The sequence below is a fragment of the Panthera leo genome, chromosome E1 (genome assembly GCF_018350215.1).
Source record: "Panthera leo isolate Ple1 chromosome E1, P.leo_Ple1_pat1.1, whole genome shotgun sequence".
NCBI lineage: Eukaryota > Metazoa > Chordata > Mammalia > Carnivora > Felidae > Panthera > Panthera leo.
Genome location: NC_056692.1, coordinates 41,144,947 through 41,168,956, shown reverse-complemented (window position 1 = coordinate 41,168,956; position 24,010 = coordinate 41,144,947). Strand labels below are relative to the sequence as shown.

The following is a 24,010-nucleotide window of genomic DNA, read 5'->3' as shown; positions in this document are numbered from 1 at the left end:
CATCTCGCGGGCCCGCGCCGAGCCCCCGCCCGGGGCCGCGGCCCCCCCCTCTGCCCCGCCCCCAGCCCGACGGCCGCGCCTCCGGCCCCGCCTCCCGCCAGCGCAGCCGGAGGGGGCGGGGCCCAGAGGAGCCGGGCGGGGCCCGGGGAATGCCAGGGCTCGGAGCCGGGTTCCAGCGCTCGGGTGTGATATGAGGGACCCCCTGTGGGTTTGGGGCAGGGCGAGTCGGGCTTATTTGACTGTTTTGACTGCTTTGGGGATGGGCGCGGGGCAGAGTTTGAGCGAAGTTCTGAGGGGTAGGGTGAAAGCTGCAAACGCGCGAGGCTCGGGCCTTCTGCGTGCCCACGCGTGCACGCCGGTGTGCTAGTGCGGACACGCGCGGGGGCAGCCATCCACTTCCTGAACAGGAGGGGGGCGCGAGATGGTAGGAGAAGGAGGGAGTCTTTTTGGTTTGGTCTCGCCCCCCACCCCTCCACTCTCACGTCCCGGCAGGGAGTCTTGGGGATAGGAGGGTTTGGACTCCAACACACCCACCCGGACAGTGGTGACATCATGGCTTCCAGTCCCCATGGCAACGACCGGCCTAGTCTGGGGCTGGGGTGGCTTAACGGAGGGCTTGGACTAGCAGGCAAGTGTGGACTGAGTTTCTCCAGCCTGGCTCAGGGTGGAAAGTTTTGGGGTAGCTGCGTCCTCTGGTGGATACTTCGGGGAGACAGAGATGGGGAGGAAGAGGAAAATAAAACTGCCCAGAATGACAGCCCTGCTGGAGCGAGAGACAAGCCCTAAAGTCATTTAAGGCTTGATCCAGAGTCTAATGATTACTACACAACTGTTTTTGCATTTGCATGGCATCTTTTACCTTTTAAAGGCGCTTTGTTTTACATCGGTTATACTCGATTTAATTTTATCTTTTAGAGCGAGCAATATCACCATTTTACAGAAGGGAAAGTTGAGGCACAGAGCTTTAACAGTCGGATGGAAAGTTTTAAAGACTCGGTCTCCCTGCTCCAAGTTGCCACTGCAAGACCACACGAATGGGTTACATATGGGTAGAGTCAGAGCCTGAGGAGCAACTTAGTTGGGTTCTAGTCCACAGGTGGCTGGCTCCCCAAATCTAATGTAAGCTGAGGTTTGGGGATCGTTCTTCAGATTGTCCTTTTACATATTGTTTAACTTGCGTAAGGTTTATGATGAATAAATAAGCAAATTAAGCAGCAGTCTGAATGACCTTAAGAATGCCCTCTCCAGTGTCTGTCTCCAGATGTTCCAGGTCTTCACTTTTCGCGCTCCTGCAACGCCCGCGCTGTGGCCCTTTAAGTCGGAGCGCGAGGCCCCGCCCCCGGCCCGGCGCCCCTCCCCTCCCGCTCGGAGTCCACCGCCGCAGCTTCTCCCGACGCGCGCCCCGCCCTCCCCAGCTGTGCACCCTCGGTCCAGCTGCGCGCACGTCGGGAGTCCCAGACATGTCCGCGGAGAGAGAGGTAGCCGAGGCGGCCACCGTGGTGGCGGCGGCCGAAGCAGGGGCCGGAGAAGACGCCTCTTCTCAGCCCCCCAAAGCTGAGGCAGCTGGCGACGCCCAGCCACCCGCGGCTTCCGAGGGGGCCGCCGCCGCGTCGCCGCCGCAGCTCCGCTGCCTGGTGCTCACGGGTTTCGGCGGCTACGACAAGGTGAAGCTGCAGAGCCGGCCGGCCGTGCCCCCGGCCCCCGGCCCCGGCCAGGTGACGCTGCGCGTCCGGGCTTGCGGGCTCAACTTTGCCGACCTTATGGCCCGGCAGGGGCTGTACGACAGGCTGCCGCCGCTGCCCCTCACTCCGGGCATGGAGGGCGCCGGCGTCGTGGTCGCAGTGGGAGAGGGAGTCAACGACCGCAAGGTGAGCGGGCCACGGCAGGGCAGGGAGAGGCTGCCCAGGCCTTGGGGCAGTGGAGCTCGAGTGGGCGGGGGCCGGGGGTGTGGCAGGGCGGGGGAAACTGGCACTGATTCAGATAGAAGGGCATGGAAGGCTTAGGAAGGGAGCCTGTGTTCCGAAGGCCCTGGAGAACTGGGTGGATATTGGGGGGTAGGGAGTGAAGATGGAGTTATCGCCCCCTCCTCAACCATTTCAATTGCGGCCGCCGCCCAGAAGCGGCGGCCGTGGCTGTGTATTGGGGTGGGGGGGGAACACAATAAGGCACCCACGCGCATGCGCACAATCACCTTGCCACCACCCCCTCTTCGCCCCCCTCCCCCCGCTTAAAACCACACCTGTACCCTGGCCCACCAAACACTGCCTGGGTAATTGTGGTCTGTGACCCTGAGTACCGATTAGCGCCTCTTTCCCCGAGGGAGCTTAAGGAGCTATGTTGTCAGGGTTGGGCGGGGACGCATGACCCTGCCAGAGCCCCAGTCACATGCAGCCCCGTGGTCTGTGGGGGTGTGAGGAGGCCCCTCCCAGAGCACGGCCAAAGAGATGAGGCACGCCCATCATGGAGGAGAGGGAGCTTGCCACTCGCCCTCCCGCCGGCCTCACGCTGCCCCTCTGCTCTTGGGGTTGGCAGGACGAGATTCGGTCTCTGGATCATTGTCTTAGGCTCTCTGTATCCCGTGACTTCAATATCTCCTCCTCCAGTGACTCAGCCAGAGGGTCACGACCCTAGGCTACCCTTGGGAACGTCGGAGGGAGGACAGAGAACACCCCTCCGCCTTCCTCGAGGAGGACCCTCACCTCGGAAACCCCAGCGGTGTCCATTTGGACTGGGGGGGGGGGGGGCTGTGGTACCGGGAGCAGGTTGGCCCAGCTCTGCCGGTCTGTTTCTCTTTTTGTTTATCATTAATCTTGGCCATAAACCCGGACACCAGAGAGAGAGTTCCAAATGAGCAACTTTTTGAGAGACTTGGGGTGAAGCTTTTGCACGTCGTTTGTTTGGGGGTTTCATTTTAAATCAGCCCCCTGCAAGACAGGCCCCTCAGATGCAGCCATCCTCTTCGACCTGCTAGTCCCAGATCCCAGAGCTGGAATTCTTGGATTTATTGTGTATGCAAACATCCCCTCCTTAAAGGACTTCTCCCTCAATTCAGCTCTGGCCCCACCCTTTCCACTGACTTCTTAGTAATTCTTGAGAAGATACTAAGGAATTTTGTGTGTGTGTTGGGGGGGGGGGGGGAGTTGTAGTTCATGTTTGAAGGCCACCCACCTAACCTCCCTCCCCACACTTTCCGCTTAGTAAATACAGGATATCCTGTCCAGGGCAAGAACCTGATGTAAGAGGCTGGATTCTGTGGGGAGAGCCCTCCCTCCCTCCTGATGTCTGGACTGGGGAGAGGTTCATGGCTCTGCCCTGTGATGGGCGAGGGGTGGGTATTAGCCTGGATAAGTGAGCCTTGTCCTGAGCCAGATCATGACGGGTCCAGACTGGTCACGACCCAGACTGACCACACTGCACTTTCCAGCACTCCTGGGCCATTTCTGAGTCTATTGGTCCTGAGGTCCTAGGGTGGGATGTTTCCATTCCCCAGACCTCATCTCAGGCCAGCGCTTGCAAGGCAAGATCCCAACCTGCATCCTCTTTGTCAATGGAGTGTGGGGACATGAAAAGGGGTGTGTGTGGGAGTCCCATCCCCTCTTCCCATGCATCCCAAGTCTCCTTAATATACAGAATTTCCATCATTCCTGGCAGGGACAAAGACAGACTCGGATTGTCCTGGAATAGCACTCACACTTCCCTCTCCATGGGCTTCAGAGAGTGAGGAGAGGCCTTCCTTTCTCCTGAGATTGCCACCTTTCCTCTGCTCTCCTCTTGACTCCAGATGCTAAGCTGAAGGGAAAGATTCTGCTTTCTTTGCCCCCTTTCCCTCCTGTAATGAGGCTCTTGTGCAGGTGGCTGAGAGAGTGGGGGAAAAATGCTTCTTCCTGGTGGATAGGGTTGTGTAGCTGTCCTTGCCCATCACCTCTCCCCCTGACTCTGGGTGAAGGTGTTTTCTGGGCCCCCAGTACTGGCTCAGGAGGTGATTGCACCCAGCCCTAGCTGCTCAGAGATCTTTAGTGGCACTTTATCATTCTTATTATTTAATACTACGAACTGCTTCCAGACACAGACACTGGGGCTAAAAATTACCAAATGATTTTTTTGCCACTTACTCATCATAACTACCCTATTTGACAGACAGGAAAACTGGGGCTCAAAAAGGTTAAATAGTTCTTATTTGCCCAAGGTCACACTGTTCGGTAAACAGCAGAGCCCATCTTTCTTTAACCAAAACAGTTTGATCTCTTTAACAATACTTCATGCTGCCATAACTGTAAGCTTGTGGCATTCAGGGATCTTACACAATAGTGAAGTATAAGATCTGTAAAGTAGAGATAAGGACAGTCTCTACCTCAAAGAGCAGGTAAGGATTAATTGAGCGTTTATATATAATAGACTTATAGCACTTAGGGGCACCTGGGTGGCTCAGTCCATTAAGCGTCCAACTTTGGCTCAGGTCATGATCTCACGGTTCACGAGTTCGAGCCTCACATCAGGCTCTGTGCTGACAGCTCAGAGCCTGGAGCCTGCTTCATATTTTATGTCTCCCTCTCTCAGTGCCCCTCCCCCACTCACATTCTATTTCTCTCTCTAAAATAAACATTAAAAAAATTATAATAGACCTACAGCACTTATAATAGGACCCGGCCCTTAGTAAGCACTCAGTAAAGGTAAGTTAGTATTGTTTTTGATGGTATTATTATTATTACTATTACCATGACTACTGTGACTGCTTCTATCTCTACTTCATTGCCAGGAAGAGGCCCTTGTACATAGCAGGTGATAAATCACCAATGGGTGAATGAGCAAGGGACTGAATGCTGCTCTTCTTCCATTCTTCAAGGTGGGGGACCGGGTGATGGTGTTGATCCGGTCAGGCATGTGGCAGGAGGAGGTGACTGTGCCCTCAGCCCAGACCTTCCAGATGCCTGAGGCCATGACCTTTGAGGAAGCCGCTGCCTTGCTGGTCAATTACATCACAGCCTACATGGTCCTCTTTGACTTCGGCAACCTACGGCCTGGCCACAGCGTCTTGGTACACATGGCTGCAGGTGACAGGCCCCCTCCCTTTATGCCTCCCTCCTTACCCCACCCTGATTTCCTTCGGGCCCCTTCCCTGCAGCCTGTCTGGACGGTTGTCATGGCAACACCAGGCTGCCTCGGCCTATGGCTCCCAGAGGCCTCTGCAGTATTGTTGCCGTGGTAACATTCAGGCACCAGGTCCAGCCTGGTGTGCTATCCATAGCAACGTGCCCTCACCCGGCACCCCCTCCTTTGCCAGCTACCCTTCCCCCCAATTCTCAATCATGGAAATTGGACATGGTTATGAGGAGAGAAAGCCTCAAAATGGGCCCAGGCAAAATGAAGGTGATGAACGGAGTCCTTGAGAGGCAAGAATGGAGAGCGGTGGCGGGGTGACTCCACATCCCCTCCTTATGAAAGTGTCTTGCTGCAGGGGGTGTGGGTATGGCCGCCGTGCAGCTGTGTCGCACAGTGGAGAATGTGACGGTGTTCGGAACGGCTTCGGCCAGCAAGCACGAGGTGCTGAAGGAGAACGGGGTCACACACCCCATCGACTATCATACGGCTGACTATGTGGATGAGATCAAGAAGGTCTCCCCCAAAGGTGGGATCGGGGTATGGGTATGGGCAGGGGCAGGATGGCACAGGACAGGGATGGGACACTCCAGATCTGTGGATCCTAATGCTGCCTCTGGGCCCCCCTACTCTGTGACAGGAGTGGATATCGTCATGGACCCTCTGGGTGGGTCAGATACTGCCAAAGGCTACAACCTCCTCAAACCCATGGGCAAAGTGGTCATCTATGGTGAGTTAGTAGGCTGGGCATGGAGGTGGGAAGCAGGGTGGGTCTGAAGGGTAGGATGCAGGGGCCCAGGGACTCCAGTGCTCGAGGGAGCATCGGGTTAAGACTGGCCTGGGTGATGCATTCAGATTGCTACCTCTGGTGGGGGGCAGCTACTCTCATTCTCTTTCACTACTGTTCCTGTGAGTCACAGTGCATTCTGTGTTCTCTCTGTGCTCCTGTTTGGGGATTTTTCCAGATGCAAAATCAATCAGCCTGCCTTCCTTTGTCCTACCTTCCTGGGTTTCTTGGTCAGGCTGCATTTTCATTTGCAAAACGATTTCACACATGGGGCACCTGGGTGGCTTAGTCGGTTAAGCATCTGACTTCGGCTCAGGTCATGATCTCACAGCTCATGAGTTCGAGCCCCCCATTAGGCTCTGTGCTGACAGCTCAGAGCCCGGAGCCTGCTTCGGATTCTGTGTCTCCCTCTCTCTCTGCCCCTCCCCCGCTCACACTCTTTTTGTCTTTCTCAAAAATAGATTAAAAAAAGAAAGAAAGAAAAACTATTTCACACGCACACAATCAGCAAGTGAATAAAGATTCAGGCAATTTTTGAGTCAGCTGGAGTCCATTTGGGCCTGGCAGCCAGCAGGTGGGGGATTATCCTGTCACTCCCTGGCACTGCTGTGGATGATTGTAAGAGGCCCAGAGGGGGTGGATGAGCATGGATTTGGACAGGGATGTGCCCAGCACCTGGATTCACGGGCCACGTCTCCTCATCCCTCAGGAATGGCCAACCTGCTGACGGGCCCCAAGCGGAACCTGATGGCCCTGGCGCGCACATGGTGGAACCAGTTCAGTGTGACTGCGCTGCAGCTGCTGCCGACCAACCGCGCTGTGTGTGGCTTCCACTTGGGCTACCTGGAGGGTGAGGTGGAGCTAGTCAGTGGTGTGGTGGCCCGCCTCCTGGCTCTGTACAACCAGGGCCGCATCAAACCCCACATTGACTCCGTGTGGCCCTTTGAGAAGGTGAGTGTGATGGCTGTGCAGGGAGGGCCGGAGGAGGGTCCCCGCAGGCTGGGCTCCCAGGGGTAGGATTCCTGGGAAGAGGAGGGCTCACCCCTTTAGGCTGGCTCTCTAGAGGGGCCGGATGGCACCGGGTCTTGTCTTCCTCTCCAGGTGGCGGATGCCATGAGGCAGATGCAGGAGAAGAAGAATGTGGGCAAAGTCCTCCTGGTGCCTGGACCAGAGAAGGAGAACTAGGGCCGGGGCTGGCAGACCCTCGGGACCTGGGAAGAGAGAAGCTAGGGAGCCACGTTGTGTTGGTCACCAGACTCTCTTACATTTCATCCTCCTCATAATGCTCTGCCCACTTGCCCCCAAAGGTCTCCGTGGTGATGACCTCTCCCCTGCCCTGTTCTTTCTCCTTAGGCAGGGCCCCCTCCCCCCTTCCTGCCCTCCGAAGAGGTTGGGAAGTGACCACTTGGATGTCTGGGCCCTGCCAAGGGGACAGGGAGGGTCAGAGGGAGGCCGGCTGCTTCCTGCCCCCACCCTTTCCCTGGGCCTGCTGTGCTGCTTTTGTGCCAAGGTTAGCCAGTCCTTTTCCGTCCAGTTCTGTGTGCTTCCACCTCTGCCTCATCTCCCCTCCTGCCCCTGCCCCACACTCCCCTCCCCAAAGAATCGAAATGTCAGCTCAGGATATGGGGCCAATTCGTGTGAATCCAGCATGTCCCTGTCTCGCCCTCCTGTCCCTTCAGCCCAGGCCAACTGGCGCCCACCTCTGAACTCTGTTGCCTCGTTGCATGGCCTTGTCCTCTGGTCCCCGTCTCCTTGAGCACAGCTGGGTTTCTTCCACCTGCAGGTTTTCTGCCACTCTTAACCAAGGTTGCCTCTTACAACAAGGGTGGGAATCTGACCTGCTTCCCTAGGTCACGACTCTGTGGGAGGGACACAGAGCCCCCCCCTCCGCCCCATCCTTCACTGAGTTCTAGTGGATTTGTTCTCAGTGCCTTAGCAACGGAAAACCTGTGCTTGCGTGTGTGGGTGGGTGGGGGGTCCCTGTCTCACACCTCCTCCTCCACCCCTGAACTCCCCAGTGCCTTCCTCGTTCTGGTGGAGGTGGGCTTTTGCTGTCCCACAACACTGCCAAAAATCTGTGTGTGTACCAGTGGGGGCGGGGGGCAGCCCCTAGCCTCCTGGGGTCTGTGCCGTGTCCCGTCTCTGGGGCTGTCATTTCTCTCTGGGTGGTTGAGGGGAAAAAGGCAGGGTGGCGTTCTCAGCCTTGCAGATAAGTGTGGCATTTACCAGCCAGAGCTCTGAGAGGCAATGCCATCTGTTTCTTGTTCTGGGACCAAAGTAAAAATCGAAGCACATTTCTTGTGTAGTCGAGGGAGGCCCACTGCCTTCTCAGAGCAGGAGGGCAGCTTTTCAAACTCAGCCCCAAACTTTGTTTACATGGGTGGGGAGATGGAACAGGGGAATAAGGAGGGGGGTGGTTAGGACCTGGGCCACCGGAACCAAAGTGGGGACTTCCTGGCGCAGGGGTACAACTCCCTCTGCTCTCTGATACGGAATTAGGGAGGGTTACTGCCCGGCTATTGCCAATGGGAGGTGGGGGGAGGGGCTCAGCCTCTTCAGTGTCTAAATGAGGCCTAAATGTGTGAAGGGCGATTTCTGCTTTTGTGTACCCCACCCCGTTACTGTTACCGAAGCTGCCTTTGTGTTTGTGTCAATAAAAAGCCAAACCCTGGGTCCTGGATGTTGCCTCCGAGAGTGGAGGGGAAGGTGGGCTCCTGGAAGGTGAGGGTTCCTCCTTCTGTGCTCACATCAAGTTTCCTTTCAGGAAATGAAATGAGAAGAGGGTCACGCCACTTTTATTGTTCTTGGGCAGCATTTCATAAGCCATAATCCCTGCCGCTGTTGACCAGCACGATCTCTTGCACCTGTGCGCCCAAATCCAGCCTGGTTTGAGAGGCTTGGCAGGGGTGCGGGTGAGGGGATGAGAAGGGCAGGCTCTTAGCCTGACGTGGTGGTGAAGACCGCCAGGCCCCGCTGTCCTGGGGGCACGACTGTTAGGGCCTCCACCTCCCCACCTCCACGGGAGGGCTTCTGGAAGTGGATCTCCAGGATGTCCTGAAGCTCCGGGCCATCCAGGACGTCAGGAATGTCGAGCACCAGCACTGACTGGGGCACTGGCCGGAACACGATCTGGAAAAGGAGCCAGGAGATGGGCCTGGTTCATGAGAGTCAGGGACTGGGGGCAGGCAGTGCCCCTGGGGGTCTGGGAAGGGCCGGGAGGCCTGAGAGGCTGGCTGGCAATGGGGAGGGCAGTGGAGTCAGGGGACTCTGATCCTTTCTTGGGCAAGTGTCTGCCAGGCAGACAGGTTCCTGGCCCAGCCACCATTCCACCTTCCCACTTACCTCAGCCTTCTGGATCTCCCCACTTAGGAAGGGAGAGATTCTCAAAGGGAAGCTTTTCGTGCCCAGTGGCACTGTAAACTGGCCAGCCTGGCACAGGTGCTGGGCCACTGTGGGGACAGAGAGGGACGGACCTCTAGCATCAGGGCTTTTCTCCCCTGTGGCCGGATGCATCAGCCCCAGTCTTGTCGGCAAGACCCTTACCTGCATCCTTAGTGAAACTCAGCACGACACCACTTTGCAGCAGCTTCCGACTCTCCACATCGCCACCCCCATTCCTGGACTTGCCAAAGAAGATCTCCAGCTTGTCCAGCAGCTCCTCCTCACTCAGCCTGAGCCCTGCAGGAAACCCACTGACCAGCACACTCCTCCTGCTTATCTGTGTGGACACCTAGGGACAGACAGGAGGGAGAGGTACAGCCCCACTCATCCCCTGTGCCCAAGTGCATGGCACCCCCTGCATGTCCCAGGACGCTGCAGTCCTGTCACCTGGATGGTGGTCACCACGGGCAGCTCCAAGGACTGGACTTGCACCCGCAGCCGGCACTCATCGATGTCGATCTTATGCTCCTTTTGTTGCAGCACCCTCTTGGCCACTGGGTCGGGGGAGCAGGGTCAGTACTGGGAAGCCTCCCAGCCTCCCTCCCAGGGCCTCTGTGAGAGCTCACCCTTGGGATCGTCGAAGGTGACCAGAGCAGAGCCTCCAGGCAGAGGGTAGCAGATCCGTAGTTTGGAAACCAAAGGCTTGGACCCTTCTGTGCCCTGCTGAGTGTGTCCTCGGAACACCAGCGGGACCAAGGGCACCGGGAATGGGACCTGGAGGTGGGGGAGGGGAGGCTGATGCAGCCTTCAAGGTGGGAGAGGCCCCACCACCCCTAGAAGGAAAGCGTTCCATGGAATTGAGGCCGGGGATGAGCACACTTATTGAAAGGAGAGCTGGATAAACGGGTGGATGAAGGTAGGTCAAGCCCGTAGGAGCACTTTCCACACAAGATGTTGCTTTGTCCTCACAAGCCTGCAAGTTTGGTAGCTCAGCGTCACAGATGAGAAAACAGATCCAGAGAGTTCAAGTGCCATACTGGAGGTCATGCAGTGAGGAAGTGGCAGAGCCAGGAGAGAAACTGGTTCTTTCTACCACACCACGCCCCTCTCCCAGCTTACCTGGTCGTGGTGAGGGAAGTCCCCAAATTCCCTCCTCCGCTGCTGCAGCTGCTGCAGCCTCCTCTTTAGTCTGGCCTGCTCCTCCCGAAGGGCATGGAGAGCCTATTGGGGTGGGGGAGACGACCAGACTTCCATCTGCCTTCCCAGAGAATGAGCCCAGGGGAAAGGGAGCCGATCCTGGACTCTCCCACAGCAGAGCTGATGCTCAGCTCCGGAACAGCCCAACCCCTTTCCCCTGTCCCGGGGTTGGCCCTGGCCCACTCTCCTCAGGATTTGGTTGGCCTCATCTCAGCTGGGGGAGGGGGACAAGCGGAAGAGCCCTTGCAGCAGCCACAGCTGCGTTGTTACAGGACAGCTTGCATTTAACAGACACCGAGCTCCTGCTGTGCGGTGCTGGGCACTGACACAGGGCAAGGGGGGAGAAGAGGCTAGCCCTCGGGTCTGTACAAAACACCACCCAAGACAGTGTATCCTCACATGACAGACTGTGGAGGACATCAGGAGTATGGAGGAGGGACAGTCCCATAGGGCTTAACATAACTAGGGAGGCCTCTGGGAGGAGTGGGGGCTTAGAGTGTGGCAAAATGTCATAGTATTCACTAACTTTTTTTTTTAATGTTCATTTGTTTTTGAGAGAGAGAGCTTGCATGCACATGCATGCACACATGAACGGGGGAGGGGGAGAGAGAGAGAGAGAGAGAGAGAGAGAGAGACAGAGAGAGAGAATCCAAAGCAGGCTCCACACTGTCAGTGCAAAGTCTGACATGAGGCTCGAGCCCACAAACTGTGAGATCATTACTGGAGCTGGAGTTGGATGCTCAACTGACTGAGCCACCCTAGGTGCCCCAGCTAATGTTTATTGAGCACTTACTATATGTCAGGCACTATGCTAAGCTTTAATTAAAAAAATTTTTTTTGAGAGCACGCAGGAGTGGGAAGAGAGAGAGAAATCTCAAGCAGGCTCCATGCTCAGCATAGAGCCCAATGCGGGGCTCGATCCTATGACCCTGGGATCATGACCTGAGCCGAAATCAAGAGTCAGATGCTCAACCAATTGAGCCATGCAGGCACCCTGTGCTAAGCGTTTTACGGCTTTTATATGGCTCAATTCTTGAAACAACCCTGTGAAATAAATTCCCTCTTATCCTTATTTTATAGATGAGGAAACTGAAGCTCAGAGAGGTTAAGTGACTTGCTTGAAGTCATTCAGCCCTATGCAGTCTGACTCCAGACTGCTAATCTGTGCTTTACAGTGAAGAAATCAAGCCCAGGGTGGGGGAACAATTTACCCCACGTCTGCTAGCTTGTCCCTTGACTGCCATTCTTTCCACTGCAGCAAGCAGCCTTTCAGGCTGGGTGAGATTTGGAGCGAGTCCAGAGACAGAGAGTGACAACATGGGCAGGGGAATGACACCAGGGATACGAATAAATGCACCTTTGTTTGTGGGATGAAGTAGATGTTAGCTGGCAGAGTTCACTCTGTGGTTGGGAAGCCTGATAAATAAGGTCAGCTCAGAGAAGTGTGAGCTCACTGGGGAAGGCGGGACTCTGTCCTAGTCATCTCTGTATCCCCAGTGTTCAGCAGAGTTCCTGGCACAAAACAGGCATTCAGTAAATGTGTGTTGAATGAATGAATGAATGAATGAATGAAGTGAATTAATGACAGAATGGGAGTATATTACAGAGGGCATTGAATTATTCAGTGTGAGTTCACTCTATTTTAAACAGACAAAAACAAGGGCTTGACCAAATAATGCTGGTTTATGAGTAGTGAGAAAGGTACCTAGTTCTTTATATGCCTACAAACAAGGTGTCTTTAAGGGCCAGTTAGATGACATCGGTGAGTCTAGGGAGCCAGTGTAGACCATAGGGAGTGCTAGGGACTCACAAACTGGAGAGAGCATGTCCCCGCTAAAGTGGCAACTTCTTCTCAGCTCCAACCAAGATTTTCTTTTCTTTTCTAAGTTATTTATTTATTTTGAGAGCAAGAGCATGTGCAGGAAGGGGGAAGGGCAGAGAGAAAGAGAGAGAGAAAATCCGAAGCAGGCTCTGCAAAAGCAGTGTGGAGCCCAATGTGGGGCTCAAACCCACAAACCATGAGATCATGACCTGAGCTGAAACCAAGAGTCAGACACTTAACCAACTGAACCACCCAGGCACCTCATCCAACCAAGATTTTCTCACATGGGAATGTGGTTCCTGTATCCCATTTCTTCTTTTTCTTTTCTTTCTTTTTTTTTTTTTTTTAAAGTAAGCTCTATGCCCAACATGGGGCTTGAACTCATAACCCCAAGATCAAGAGTCATGTGCTGTACCAACTGAGCTGCCAGGTGCCCCATATATTCCCGTTTAAAAATATATATATATTTATTTGGGGGGAGAGTACAAGCAGAGGAGCGGCAGAGAGAGGGGGACAGAGAATCTGAAGCAGGCTCTGTGCAGTGAGCCCAATGTGGGACTGGAACTTACGAACACCAGATCATGACCTGAGCCGAAGTCGGACACTCAACTGACTGAACCACCAAGGTGCCCCTCCCCATATCTTCCCATTTTTAAGGGAAATAAAAATCTGAATTTTTATTTGAAAGAGATAATTCAATTTAAAAATATATGAAAAAGTAAATTTAAAAAAATGAAATTCATTTTAAGATGTTTTGAACTAGATTCAGTCCTAAGTTTATTCTCTTTTTACTTCTGCTTTAAATCTTGATCTAAATATACATAATTGTTTGAAAATCTAGTAATTAGCAATGCTATTTAATAAAATAACTTTTAGTGGCACCTGGGTGGCTCAGTTGTTCAACTCTGGGTTTTGACTCAAGTTATGACCTCACGGTTTTGTGGACTGAAGCTCCACATTGGTCTCCGCACTGACAATACAGAGCCTGCTTGGGATTCTCTCTCTTCCTCTCTCTCTCTCTCCCTCTGCCCCTCCCCCACTTCTGCTATCTCTCACTCTCTAAATAAAATAAACAAACAAAATTTAAAAATAAAGATAAAATAAAATAAAATAGCTTTAAAAAAGGGCACCAGGGTGGATCAGTCATTTAAGCATCCGACTCTTGATCTTGGCTCAGGTCATGATCTTGTGGTTTATAAGTTTGAGCCTCACATCAGGCTTTGCTCTGATGTGACACAGAATCTGAATCTGAGCTGTGAGCACAGAGTGTGATGTGGGGCTCGAACCCATGAGCCATGAAGTCAGGTGCTTAACTTACTGAGCCACCCAGGTGCCCCACTATAGAGTTTTTTTTAATGTTCATTTTGAGCAAGCGAGCGAGAGAGAGTGTGGGTGCATGAGCAGGGGAGGGGCAGAGAGAGAGAGGGAGAGAATCCCAAGCAGGCTCCATGCTGTCCGTGCAGAGGCCCACTTGGGGCTTGATCCCATGAACTGTGAGACCATGACTTGAGCTGAAATCAAGAGTCAGACACTTAACTGACTGAGCCATCCACACGCCCCTAAATATAGAGTTTTTAAAAGAACCATTGGAGCAGGGGAGTTCAGATCTAATATAAGTAGGGGATGGAGAACTAGTGAAGATTTCTGAGGGGGGTGAGGTGGTGGACATGGTGTTTAAGAGAGCAACTTGGCAGCCATGGCACGATGAGCTGGAGCAGCGGGAACTGGGGAGGGACACTCTGAGGTTCTAATTCCTCCTGACACGACAGAAGCTGAGCTGGACCTCTGGCAATGGGCATGCACGGGTGAGCACATTTCAGGAAGCAGGCCTCCAGACTCTGTGGATGTTTATATTAAGGAGACGGAGAGGACAAACTGGAGAGACAATGCCAAGGTTGTAGACTTGGGGGTCAAGAATTTGGTAGAATCCACTGACCCAGCAGGCAAGGGAAGAGGGCAAGTGGTTATTGGGGGCCTGCCAGGTGCTGGGCACAGTTGGACTCCGTCTCATTTTAAGTATCACAGAACTGCCTCCTGTCTCCAAGTTCCAACTGGAACTTCTCTCTTATAGGACCCTCTTAAGGACAACACAAGCTGACTGTAGTCACTTACAGGAATTCAACTATACATGCTATTATTTGCGTGACATGATAACATGGTCTCCTAAATGTAAGCCAATGTACATCTGGTGCTTAACCGAAAAAAACTGCAATCCATTCTACATGGAGCTCACTGAGTGACTGTAAATTCTGGATACTGTAGGGGTGAGTTAATGATTTAAGGTTAATTTTGACTACCTACATTCTTCTGCCTTACTTGCGAAATTTACAACCTAATCACCCCATAAGATAAAATCTCCTACTGTCTATGTTCATCATAGGGTATTGGGAGGCTGTTCGGCATCACAGTTAAGAACACAAACTCTGGAGACAAACCTCCAACGCTTACATCCAGCTCCTTTTAGTACTGCAAGACAATGAACAAGTTATTTAACTCTCTGTGCCTTGGTTTCCTTATCTGCAAAATGGACATAATAGCAATTTCCACCTATAATTTTGTTGGGAACAATGGTGCCTGGCACACGATGAGTGCTATGTTGAATGTTTCCTATTTTATGAATCCTCATTTTATATGAGGAACCTGAGGTTTGTCAGGGTTAATTAATGAGCCAAAGTAAGTCAAACTCGAGGCCATTGAAGACACATATGGTCAGGGACAGGACTTGGTGGAAATAACTCTGGGTTGGAGCAGCATGTGTATTGGAAGAAGTCAAAAGGAAGGAAGGGCTCTGTGAGGGACAGAGCTTTAAAACTGTAATCTTTGGGGCACCTGAGTGGCTCAGTCGGTTGAGCGTCCAACTTTGACTTAGGTCTTGATCTCACTGTGAGTTCAAGCCCCAGCCCTGGGCTCTCTGCTGTCAGCACAGAGCCTGCTTTGGATCCTCTCTGCCCCTCCCCATTCACACTCTCTATCTCTCAAAAATAAGTACACATTAAAAAAAAAAAAAAAGGGTAAAAAAAAAAGAAAAAAACAAAAACAGCCCAAAAGAGAGGTGTCCAGCTGGCTTAGTCAGTAGAGCATGCAACTCTTGATCTCAGGGTCTGAGTTTGAGACCCAGGTTGGGTAGAGCTTACATTAAAAAAAAAAAAAAAAAAAAGCCAAAAAACAAAAAAAAGCCCACACGAAAAAAGTCAAAAATAAATCTACATGTCCAACTATAGAGGAATAGCCTAATAAATATATTACGTAGCAATTAGAAGACATTAAAGAACATTTAACAATATGAAGAAATACACTAAGCTAAAAAAGCAAAATACAAAATAAAACTGTACAGAGTGTGATCTCTATTCTGTTGATTTAAAAAGTTTCATTTCAGAGGCACCTGGGTGGCTCAGTCAGTTAAGCATCTGACTCTCGATTTCGCCTCAGGTCATGATCTCATGGTTTTTTAGTTCAAACCCCACGTCAGGGTTTGTGCTGACAGTACAAAGCCTGTTTGGGATTCTCTCTCCCTCTCTCTGTTCCTTCCCTGTTCTCTCTTTCTCAAAATAAATAAATAAACATTAAAAAAAAAAAAAGTTTCCTGAAGGGCTCCTGGGTGGCTCAGTTGGCTAAGTGTCCGACTTCAGCTTAGGTCATGATCTTGCAGGTCTGTGAGTTTGAGCCCCACATTGGGCTCTGTGCTGACAGCTCAGAGCCTGGAGCCTGCTTCAGATCCTCTGTCCCCCTGTCTCTCTGACCCTCACACCCTTCTCTCAAAAATAAATGGACATTAAAAAAAAGTCATAGGGGTGCCTGGGTGGTTCAGCTGGTTAAGTGTCCGACTCTTCTTTTTGGCTTCGGTCATGGTTGTGAGATCGAGCCCCAGGTTGGGCTCTGCTCTGAAAGTGTGGAGGCTGCTTGGGATTCTCTCTCTCCCTGTTTGCCCTCCTCCCCCACTCGTACTCTCTCTCTCAAAATAAATAAAAATAAACAATAAAAAAAAAGTCATAATAAAAAAGTCTCCTGCACCCATTTTAGAGGTAGGAGTGAAATGGAGGTGAATCAAGATAATCTTGGGGAATAGGGGTTCTGAAAGGTTGGCAATAATATTAAGAATAACAAACACGTATTGTACGTTTAGGAGGTGCCAACCAGTGTGCTAAGTTTTTACTATATTGACTTATAGATTATCTGCTTAAATTAAAAAAAATTTTTTTTTACATTTATTTTTGTGCCATGAGGGAGATAGAGCACAGTGGGGGAGGGGCAGAGAGAGAAGGAGACACAGAATCCGAAGCAGGCTCCAGGCTCTGAGCCATCATCACAGAGCCCGACGCGGGGCTAGAACTCACGGAGCGCAAGATCATGACCTGAGCCAAAGTTGGGAGCTTAACCGACTGAGCCATCCAGGCGCCCCAAAGATTTTTTTAAAGTAATCTCTAAACCCAACGTGGGGCTCGAATTTACAACCCTGAGATTAAGAGTTTCATGCTCCACCGGCTCAGCCGGCCCTGAGCCTGTGATCTTTCTTACTACATTTGAGGGGCAAGTGAAAAATTCCCAAGCAAGAAAGACATGTGTATTTATAACAGATGGGGTAGTATCAGGGAGGGGGGAAAAGGAAGAAACTGGAAAGGGGAGGAGATGCATTCATTTAACAGCTGTTTATTGAGGGCTGCGTGCATGCCAGGCACAGTGCTGGCATGGTGAACAGGCTGGACGGGGGACCAGTCTTAGTCTAGCAGGAGTAGGATCATTCACAGGTCAGGAAAGGGAGGAGCACAGCACACAGTGGGAAGGTGAGCTCTCAGAGGAGAGACATGTCTCCCTGTGACCTGGAAGAGGGCCTAAGATTCAGCTGACATCAACAATAAGGTGAGGAACTATCTATTTCAACTCTAAGATGAAATATAAGGAAGCAAGTTTGTTGGGCAAGATCTCAGGAGATAAGGGTGTGAACAAGTCTTACACTTTTTGGGTCATAAAACCCTTTGAGTATCTAACAAGAACTACGGATTCTCTTTCAGAAAAATGCACATTCACACAAGAAATGCTTGAGCTCCTGAGGTGTAGGTTATAGAACTATCTTTGAGGCAGTGGGTTAGGGGAGAGGTAATCCCCGCCACATTTCTCCCCAGTCCTTCAGCAAGTCTAAGAGATGAGCAGAGAGGGGCTTGGCCACCAGACCCGGAGATACCTGCAGATTTCCAGCCGAGCGAAATGCTCCTCTGCTTCTCGCCCCTCCCCCCAACACTCTCCTCACTTACGGCATCGGCATCATGGGTCACTGACATGGGCCTGGGGTCCGGCTGGCAAGAGTTGTGGCTTCGGAGCCAGGCACAAAATGGCAGTGTCCACAGCGACAGAACTCTTGCTTGTACCTTCTGATGGGCTTTAGTCTCCTCTAAGCCGGACCTGAAATACACTTCTGATGTAGAACCGGCAGGCTCTTTGCTTCCACTTTCATTTCACCAAAATCCCTGCCCTTCGGTGTTCACACGCCCCCAGCTGGTTTCCCCACCCCAGGGAGGAGCCTTTCTGGTCTCGGAAGTTGACTTCACCCAGATAGAAGGTCTCAGGGGAGTCTACCCATAAACATAGGCAAACAGAATGTGGGCCCCAACCTACCCCTCATTCTAACACAAGCCTTTTGGTAGAATAGTGTCTTTGTTATTTCCCTGGAACCTAGAAAGATGCCAGGCACACACAAATTAAGATTAATTGAATGAGAAAGGCAACCAGGATGGTTAAAGCCTTTCCACCAAATTCACAAGAGCTGTACTAATAGCCAGCATTTGTTGGGAGCTGTTCTGTGCCCAATACTGGATCTGCTTTACATGAATTAACTTAATCTTTAAAACAACCCCACAAAGTTGGTTCTATTTTTGCCATCTTACAGATGAGCTGGTAAACTTCAGAGGCAAAGAAGTGCAGAAACTTGCTTAGAGGTCCTATTGCTAGGAAGCATGTATCTAAACCTGGTTAGAACAATACTTGAACTTGAGCCTTGAGGTTGAGTGGAAGGAACTTGGAAGTTTTAGGCGGAAGGCTTAAATTCAGTTCCATTTGTGACTGAGCAGGCAAGCTACTTAGAGGGGTCTGTCTCAAGAGAGATGTTCGATACTTAAAGGTGAAGAATCAAATGAAACTACACAGGACACAGTGCACAATGTTTCCTATTATCTAGTCCATGATATTTCCAGAGTAATTTATACTCAGCCCTTCTCAATCTCTTTCCCTACATCCCAGGGGTATGTGTGCCAAGTGTAAGGCTTGGCAAATGTGCCTGTTTGAATCCTTCCATCTAGTGACAGAACCAATTCAAATGGAGAGCCTATTTTGCCAGTAAAACAGAGTCAACACTTAGGGTCCAATGAAAGGTAAAATGCCAAATAAAAGGACCAAATTATCTTTCCTGCAACTGTGGGGACATACCCATGCCCAAGACCCTTGAACCACACCTTTTCTTGTTGTTCTGCTAGCCAGGCCATTTGAGGACCTCTTCTAATCTCACTAACAATGGGTGCTCTAGGGGTCAGGCCTTCATTAGTCCCCACTGCTATCTAGAGCAGTTCTCCAGTGTGGGCCTCATCACAGCAGCACAGGGATCACTGGACAACCTGCTTGAACTTCTGACCTACTAAACCTCAAGAGTGGGACTTCAGCACCTTGTCATTGTTCAGAGAACCTCAGATTAGTGGCTCTCAATCCAAAGTAATCAGTGCCTGCTGAGAGGGGCCTGTAGGTGTTCACAATGGAGGGTGGAGGGAGGAGAGTGGCCCAGGTTCTCTATGTAGGTAACAGGTTGAAGCCAGGGATGCTAAACAACTCTGCACCTACACATCAGTAGTAGTCTTTTTTTTGGGAAATCATTCAGTAGCTCACGCCTTACCCACCGAGGGCGGTCAGATGATTAAAGGATTATCAGGAGGAGGACATAAGTAGTCCAAATCTCACAAAAGCGCTATTTTATATACTTTCCCACAACCTCTCCTCTCACCCACCACCCAACGTCTTATCATATGAATGTTCTTCAACAGTCTAATAATACATGCTACAAGCAGACAGTGATTTTTTTTTTTTTTTTTTTTTTGGTATTTTTAATGACTGAAACAAAACAAACTTAAAACCGCAGCTTCTGGAAGAACCATTTGTTCTTGCCGGTCTTGTACCTAGACAGAAAGAAAAGGACACCAATGAGAACAGTGAAACTCAATTCCCTTCATGGAGGATATGGATACCATATTCCCAACATCCACTACCAAAGCTATTTACCTCTCCTCGAACTTGACCTTGGCCTCTCGTCGGGCCTTGCGTTTAAGAGCAGGGTCTCTGAAGACATCCTTGTTGACAACAGTTTTGTCCAAGGGGATATCCACAGAGTACCTGGGGACAACAGTGGGGAGGGAAGATCAGCCCACATGCGGCCAGGGCCTTCGCACAGTCTGGGACATTGGGATGGCAGGGTCTGTCTCCACAGGAGCAATCCGCAAAAGCTGTGCCAAAGTCCTGATGATATTTTTTGGAAACTGCCAATTTAAAAAGACTCAAGCCATGAAAATACTTCACGTTTCATTCTCAACTTTCCACAGTGACTATTTTTCTGGCTAAGGATTGTCACTTTAATCATGGTGGTTGGCCAGCTTCCTATTTGGAGCCATTTTATTTAGTGGTGTTCAAGTTGTGCCCGGGGAAGGGTTAGCCTCATTATGAGAATGCAAAAGCTGGGTGACTAGTTACCGAGGTCTGTTTCCCAGCACCTGAGAAACAGCAATGCCCTTTTAAGACAGCCAATTAAGAGTAAACATGCAGCCACCGGTACCAAACTGTAAGGCACACACTGCTGGGTTTTGGCAATTATCGTTCAGGACTCTCTCAAATGTTTTTATTTCCTTATAACCTATACACCAAGATAGCGTGAATGGCACACAATACTGTGAACGGCCAGGAACTCAAGGGCTTGAGAGCCAAGTGGAATCAGTTGGGGAGAGGTTTGCTTTCCTTTATTTATCAACAATTTTTGAAAGCCTATAAAAACTATCCTTGAAAGTGGAATAGTGGAAGACAGCAGGCCAGATCCCGTGCCTGTATTTATCGTGATTGCAAACAAATGCAGCAATCTTTACCTAACACTTCTAGAATTTTCAGGTGAGGAGACAGATCAAGAGCAAGCTTGGAAAAGATTTTTCAATCCTGCTTGGCCCAGTAAGGGAAGTCACCACAGAAAATGACAGAACACAGCTCCACATTGAATTAAAGAGGCAACACTGGGGGGGGGGGGGGGGGGGGGCGCTTGGGTGGCTCAGTCGGCCGAGTGTCCGACATCCGCTCAGGTCAGGATCTCACAGTTTGTGGGTTCGAGCCCCACGTCGGGCTTTGTGCTGACAGCTCAGAGCCTGGAGCCTGCTTCAGATTCTGTCTCTCTCTGCCTCTCTCCCACTTGTGCTCTCTCAAAAATAACATTTAAAAAAAAAAAAACAAGAGGCAGCACTTGAAACCATGACCACTTTGTAAGTCACACATGAAAATGTCTCTTCCCCACACTGGAATGGCTGCAAAGTTGAAAGTTGTCTCTTTATTCAGCAGGCCAGAGGGGAGAAAAGAAAGTCACTTTCATAACCATTCTTGATATGCTCACCTTGTGGGCATGAGGTGATTGTAGTTATAAACTTTCACAAAAGACTTGATCTTTGACCTCTTGGCGATTTTCTTCTTGCCCATGGCAGCCGTCACTTTGCGGGGATAGCGGTCAATTCCAGCCACCAGAGCGTGGCTGTAGGGACGGTCTGAGGTGCCATCATCGATGTTCTGAACAAGCAAGAATCACATGTTAGTAACCGAGGGCCTACTGAGGCACTGTGCTAAATGCAGGCCATGTATAAAAAGAATACCCCCACTCCCGATCTGAGACCCGCTACTGGAAAAACTGCGCAAAGCAGACATTCTGAGTGCTAGGCTAGATGCCCAAACAGTATTGGGTCGTATTCATTCCCACCAAGAATCTGGAAAGGCTTGTGGGAGCTAAGTGATTTAAAACTAACAATAATTAGCATGTATGGAGTGTTTGCTTTCTATCAAGCACTGGTTCTTAGAACTTAACATCTCTTAACTTCTACAATTACATGGCTAGTTGGTGGTCTAACTCCAGAAACCAGTCTCAGACAGATGAGGGAAGGGAAACAAAGGGTGTCCCAGTGGTCCCACAACAACCAAAAGCAAGTGCTTGGCCAGAGCTTAGCAAAATCTCACAAGAGGCCACAAAATGTAGGCAGAAGGCAAAGAACGGAGGGCTAGAATATGCTAAGTGATCGCTTTGTCTAGAAACAATTTCTCCTCTTTTTACAGAATCCCACCTGCAGCACTTAATGTTTTACTTCAGTTGAGTTACTTAACGTCTCCAGACATCAGCAGTAGAAAAGAATCCCCTACGGTTACCTCAAGGACTGGGCATGACACCACCTGGAAAGCAGTGCCAGATACCAAGCAAGCGCTCGATAAACGCCGGGCGTTATTATTTTTTAAAGCCTCTTTAGTAGAGAACCCATTATATGTTGGGCGCCCAATTCAACTCACATCTGTTTGTATTTTGCATTTTTCTCTCTCAAGAGCCCCGATCACTCACTCCCACCCGCAATGCTCAGTGACCAATGCCCCCAAGCTAGCTCTTGACTTCCACGCTTGCAGGCCTTCCGAAACCAGCCCCGTTCCTGGGATGTAGGCGCGCAGAGGCTCGCGAGGAGGGTACCTTCACGATGACCGCCTTGCGTCCAGAGTAGCGTCCGGCCAGGACCAGCACCACCTTCCCGGGTTTCATGAATTTGCCCATCTCTGCAGGGGAAGGAGAAGGGGCCGTTCAGAAACCTGCCAAGCCGGGGATGTGGGCCCAGAAGCCAAGGCTGCGCTCACTGCCGTCTTGGCCCAGGCCGCCCGCAGGCCCCCGATCGCAGGATAGGACCGCTACGAAGCCTCCGGAGACCGGGCAAAGGAAAGCGCCCGGCGCCACCCCGGATCTCGACCCCCAGGCCGCGGATGGCAGCGGATTGGAACATCCCGCCCAAGGTTCTACTCACCGACACCAGCTACTCGAGCCTACGGCAGAAAGGAAGAAAGCCCACTTCCGCTAACCTTTCACCTCGGGGAGTATGACCTCACATCCGGTCCCGCCCCGCAAGTTTCGCCCCACCTCTTGAAATCCTTTACGGGCGGAAGAAGCTCTGGCGGGGAGAGCAGTACTTGGGCGTTCATTTATTCAAATCAAACTTTATCAGTAGCTTCCACTAGAAACAAAGTCTTTCCTCCCGCGTGGGTGGGAAGAGCAAGGAAGGCTCTAAAGCGCGCAGACCTTTGGCTCCACTGCTCTGCCGCACCCCTTGGTTGCAGTTCCTTTTTCTGGCGCTAGAAGGGGACACAGTTTGAAATAGATTTTTATGACTTGAGTCAGAGAGCAAAAATAGGACTTGTATTAGTGTGCATTTTTGGCGTAAGCGGGGAGAGACGAAGATCAGTTAGGCAAAGGTGCTTACCCCCAATATTTAGAATCTAGTGATGTCACAGGCATTCCCGACTAGAATAAGCAGTGAAGAAGGTGAAGGATGATGGTGATAATTCCTGAGCACCTACTCTGTGCTAGGCTTTTTAGGTAGCCTAGCTTTACCAAATGATACAGGAGGTGACCCTGGAAGACTGTTTTTAGATGGTTCTTTACTTGTCTTCGGAGTTCAAGAGAAAGGGAAACCATCTTACAGTTTTTCCTTTTCTGAACATGAAAGAATCTAGAATTGGTCTTGGGCAAGATATGAGAAAAATCAGGGTTTCATCAATTCTCTTCTTAGCCTCTCCAGGGACCAGTTTTCCCTGCAGCCAACACCCCATGCCAGTGGTTTATCACAATAATTATGTACTTACATATCTATATTCAATTACAGTATTTTGTTTCGGAGCACCTGGGTGGCTCAGTCGGTTGAGCATCCGGCTTCCTCTCAGGTCATGATCTCGCAGTTGGTGGGTTCAGCTCCCCATCGGGCTCTGCTCAGACAGCTCAAAGCCTGGACCCTACGTTGGATTCTGTATCTCTCTCTCCGCGCTCCCCCCGCCCCCCACTTGTTCTGTCTCTCTCTCAAAAATAAACATAAACAATTTTTTTTAAATAAAAAAAGATCTTTTGTTTTAAATCGGAAGATGACATTTTAGAATTGTAAGGGACCTCCAGAGATCATCTACTCTGGCCTCTAAGAGGACAGCTCTAGAGCAGCAAAGTCACAGAGATGGTGGTGCAAGAGCAAGTTCTCATTCCTGACCTGGTGCTCTTATTAATAACACTACATCACCCTGTCCATTTCCACCTTCATGGTCTGCTCCCAGCCTGCTGCTGCCTCTTCTGCTGTATATCTTTTGGAAAATAGAAACCACAGCCGGAAATCTCATAATTGCCTTGGACTCTTCTCACAAACACTCTCCCAAATTAGTACTAAATCTTCTGAATTTTTCCTTGTCTTTTAAATCTTTTCTGTCCTTTTCCAGAAAAGGAAAATGTCCCTAAATGATCCAGCCTCAGATCTTTTTCTTCTCCTCCTCAAACCTTTTTTTTTTTTTTTTTTTTTAATGTTTATTTTTGAGACAGAGAAACAGAGCACGAGCAGGGGAGGGGCAGAGAGAAAGGGAGACACAGAACCCGAAGCAGGCTCTGGGCTGTCAGCACAGGCCAGACGCGGGGCTCGAACTCACAAACCGCCAGATCATGACCT

The 24,010-nt window shown here is 50.9% G+C and overlaps 3 protein-coding genes and 1 long non-coding RNA gene across 5 annotated transcripts; 1 reads left to right on the top strand and 3 right to left on the bottom strand.

The window, feature by feature from the left end:
* The first annotated feature begins 1,355 nt into the window (after nt 1-1,355).
* Nucleotides 1,356-8,564, top strand: VAT1 (vesicle amine transport 1). Its single transcript, XM_042915393.1, has 6 exons — nt 1,356-1,868; nt 4,844-5,051; nt 5,456-5,626; nt 5,738-5,827; nt 6,594-6,835; nt 6,986-8,564. Exons 1-6 carry the CDS (start codon nt 1,461-1,463, stop codon nt 7,067-7,069), a joined length of 1,203 nt encoding a protein of 400 aa, XP_042771327.1. The 5' UTR covers nt 1,356-1,460; the 3' UTR covers nt 7,070-8,564.
* LOC122206328 lies at nt 6,392-7,661 on the bottom strand. The gene is made up of 3 exons (XR_006196415.1): nt 7,585-7,661; nt 6,927-7,095; nt 6,392-6,727 (listed from the first exon to the last, which is right to left on the bottom strand). It is a non-coding gene; the product is annotated as an uncharacterized LOC122206328 (long non-coding RNA).
* On the bottom strand, nt 8,542-17,760 carry IFI35 (interferon induced protein 35). Of its 2 annotated transcripts, none has more exons than XM_042915394.1 (7): nt 17,534-17,760; nt 10,385-10,486; nt 9,892-10,039; nt 9,713-9,819; nt 9,428-9,614; nt 9,227-9,333; nt 8,542-9,013 (listed from the first exon to the last, which is right to left on the bottom strand). In XM_042915394.1, the coding sequence occupies exons 1-7, from the start codon at nt 17,558-17,560 to the stop codon at nt 8,822-8,824; spliced, it is 870 nt and encodes a 289-aa protein (XP_042771328.1). In that variant the 5' UTR covers nt 17,561-17,760; the 3' UTR covers nt 8,542-8,821. The 2 variants fall into 2 exon arrangements, with proteins under 2 accessions (XP_042771328.1, XP_042771329.1); XM_042915395.1 differs by having other exon boundaries at nt 17,540-17,760.
* A 1,577-nt stretch (nt 17,761-19,337) lies between these two features.
* Nucleotides 19,338-22,442, bottom strand: RPL27 (ribosomal protein L27). Its single transcript, XM_042916711.1, has 5 exons — nt 22,337-22,442; nt 22,012-22,094; nt 20,905-21,074; nt 19,542-19,652; nt 19,338-19,438 (listed from the first exon to the last, which is right to left on the bottom strand). The coding sequence occupies exons 2-5, from the start codon at nt 22,090-22,092 to the stop codon at nt 19,390-19,392; spliced, it is 411 nt and encodes a 136-aa protein (XP_042772645.1). The 5' UTR covers nt 22,093-22,094; nt 22,337-22,442; the 3' UTR covers nt 19,338-19,389.
* Nucleotides 22,443-24,010: the final 1,568 nt, after the last annotated feature.

What these genes read in the sequence shown, in the direction of transcription:
- VAT1 (XM_042915393.1), top strand. Translation starts at nt 1,461, where the DNA reads ATGTCCGCGGAGAGAGAGGTAGCCGAGGCGGCCACCGTGGTGGCGGCG. An exon ending in AGGGAGTCAACGACCGCAAG is followed by an intron (nt 1,869 to 4,843) that starts GTGAGCGGGCCA and finishes CCATTCTTCAAG; the next exon opens with GTGGGGGACCGGGTGATGGT. An exon ending in CAAGAAGGTCTCCCCCAAAG is followed by an intron (nt 5,627 to 5,737) that starts GTGGGATCGGGG and finishes ACTCTGTGACAG; the next exon opens with GAGTGGATATCGTCATGGAC.
- IFI35 (XM_042915394.1), bottom strand. Translation starts at nt 17,560, where the DNA reads ATGTCAGTGACCCATGATGCCGATGCC. An exon ending in ACTTCCCTCACCACGACCAG is followed by an intron (nt 10,040 to 10,384) that starts GTAAGCTGGGAG and finishes CCCCACCTCCAG; the next exon opens with GTCCCATTCCCGGTGCCCTT. An exon ending in GAGTTTCACTAAGGATGCAG is followed by an intron (nt 9,334 to 9,427) that starts GTAAGGGTCTTG and finishes CTGTCCCCACAG; the next exon opens with TGGCCCAGCACCTGTGCCAG.
- RPL27 (XM_042916711.1), bottom strand. Translation starts at nt 22,092, where the DNA reads ATGGGCAAATTCATGAAACCCGGGAAGGTGGTGCTGGTCCTGGCCGGA. An exon ending in GCAAGGCGGTCATCGTGAAG is followed by an intron (nt 21,075 to 22,011) that starts GTACCCTCCTCG and finishes TTGCTTGTTCAG; the next exon opens with AACATCGATGATGGCACCTC. An exon ending in AAGGTCAAGTTCGAGGAGAG is followed by an intron (nt 19,439 to 19,541) that starts GTAAATAGCTTT and finishes CTTTCTGTCTAG; the next exon opens with GTACAAGACCGGCAAGAACA.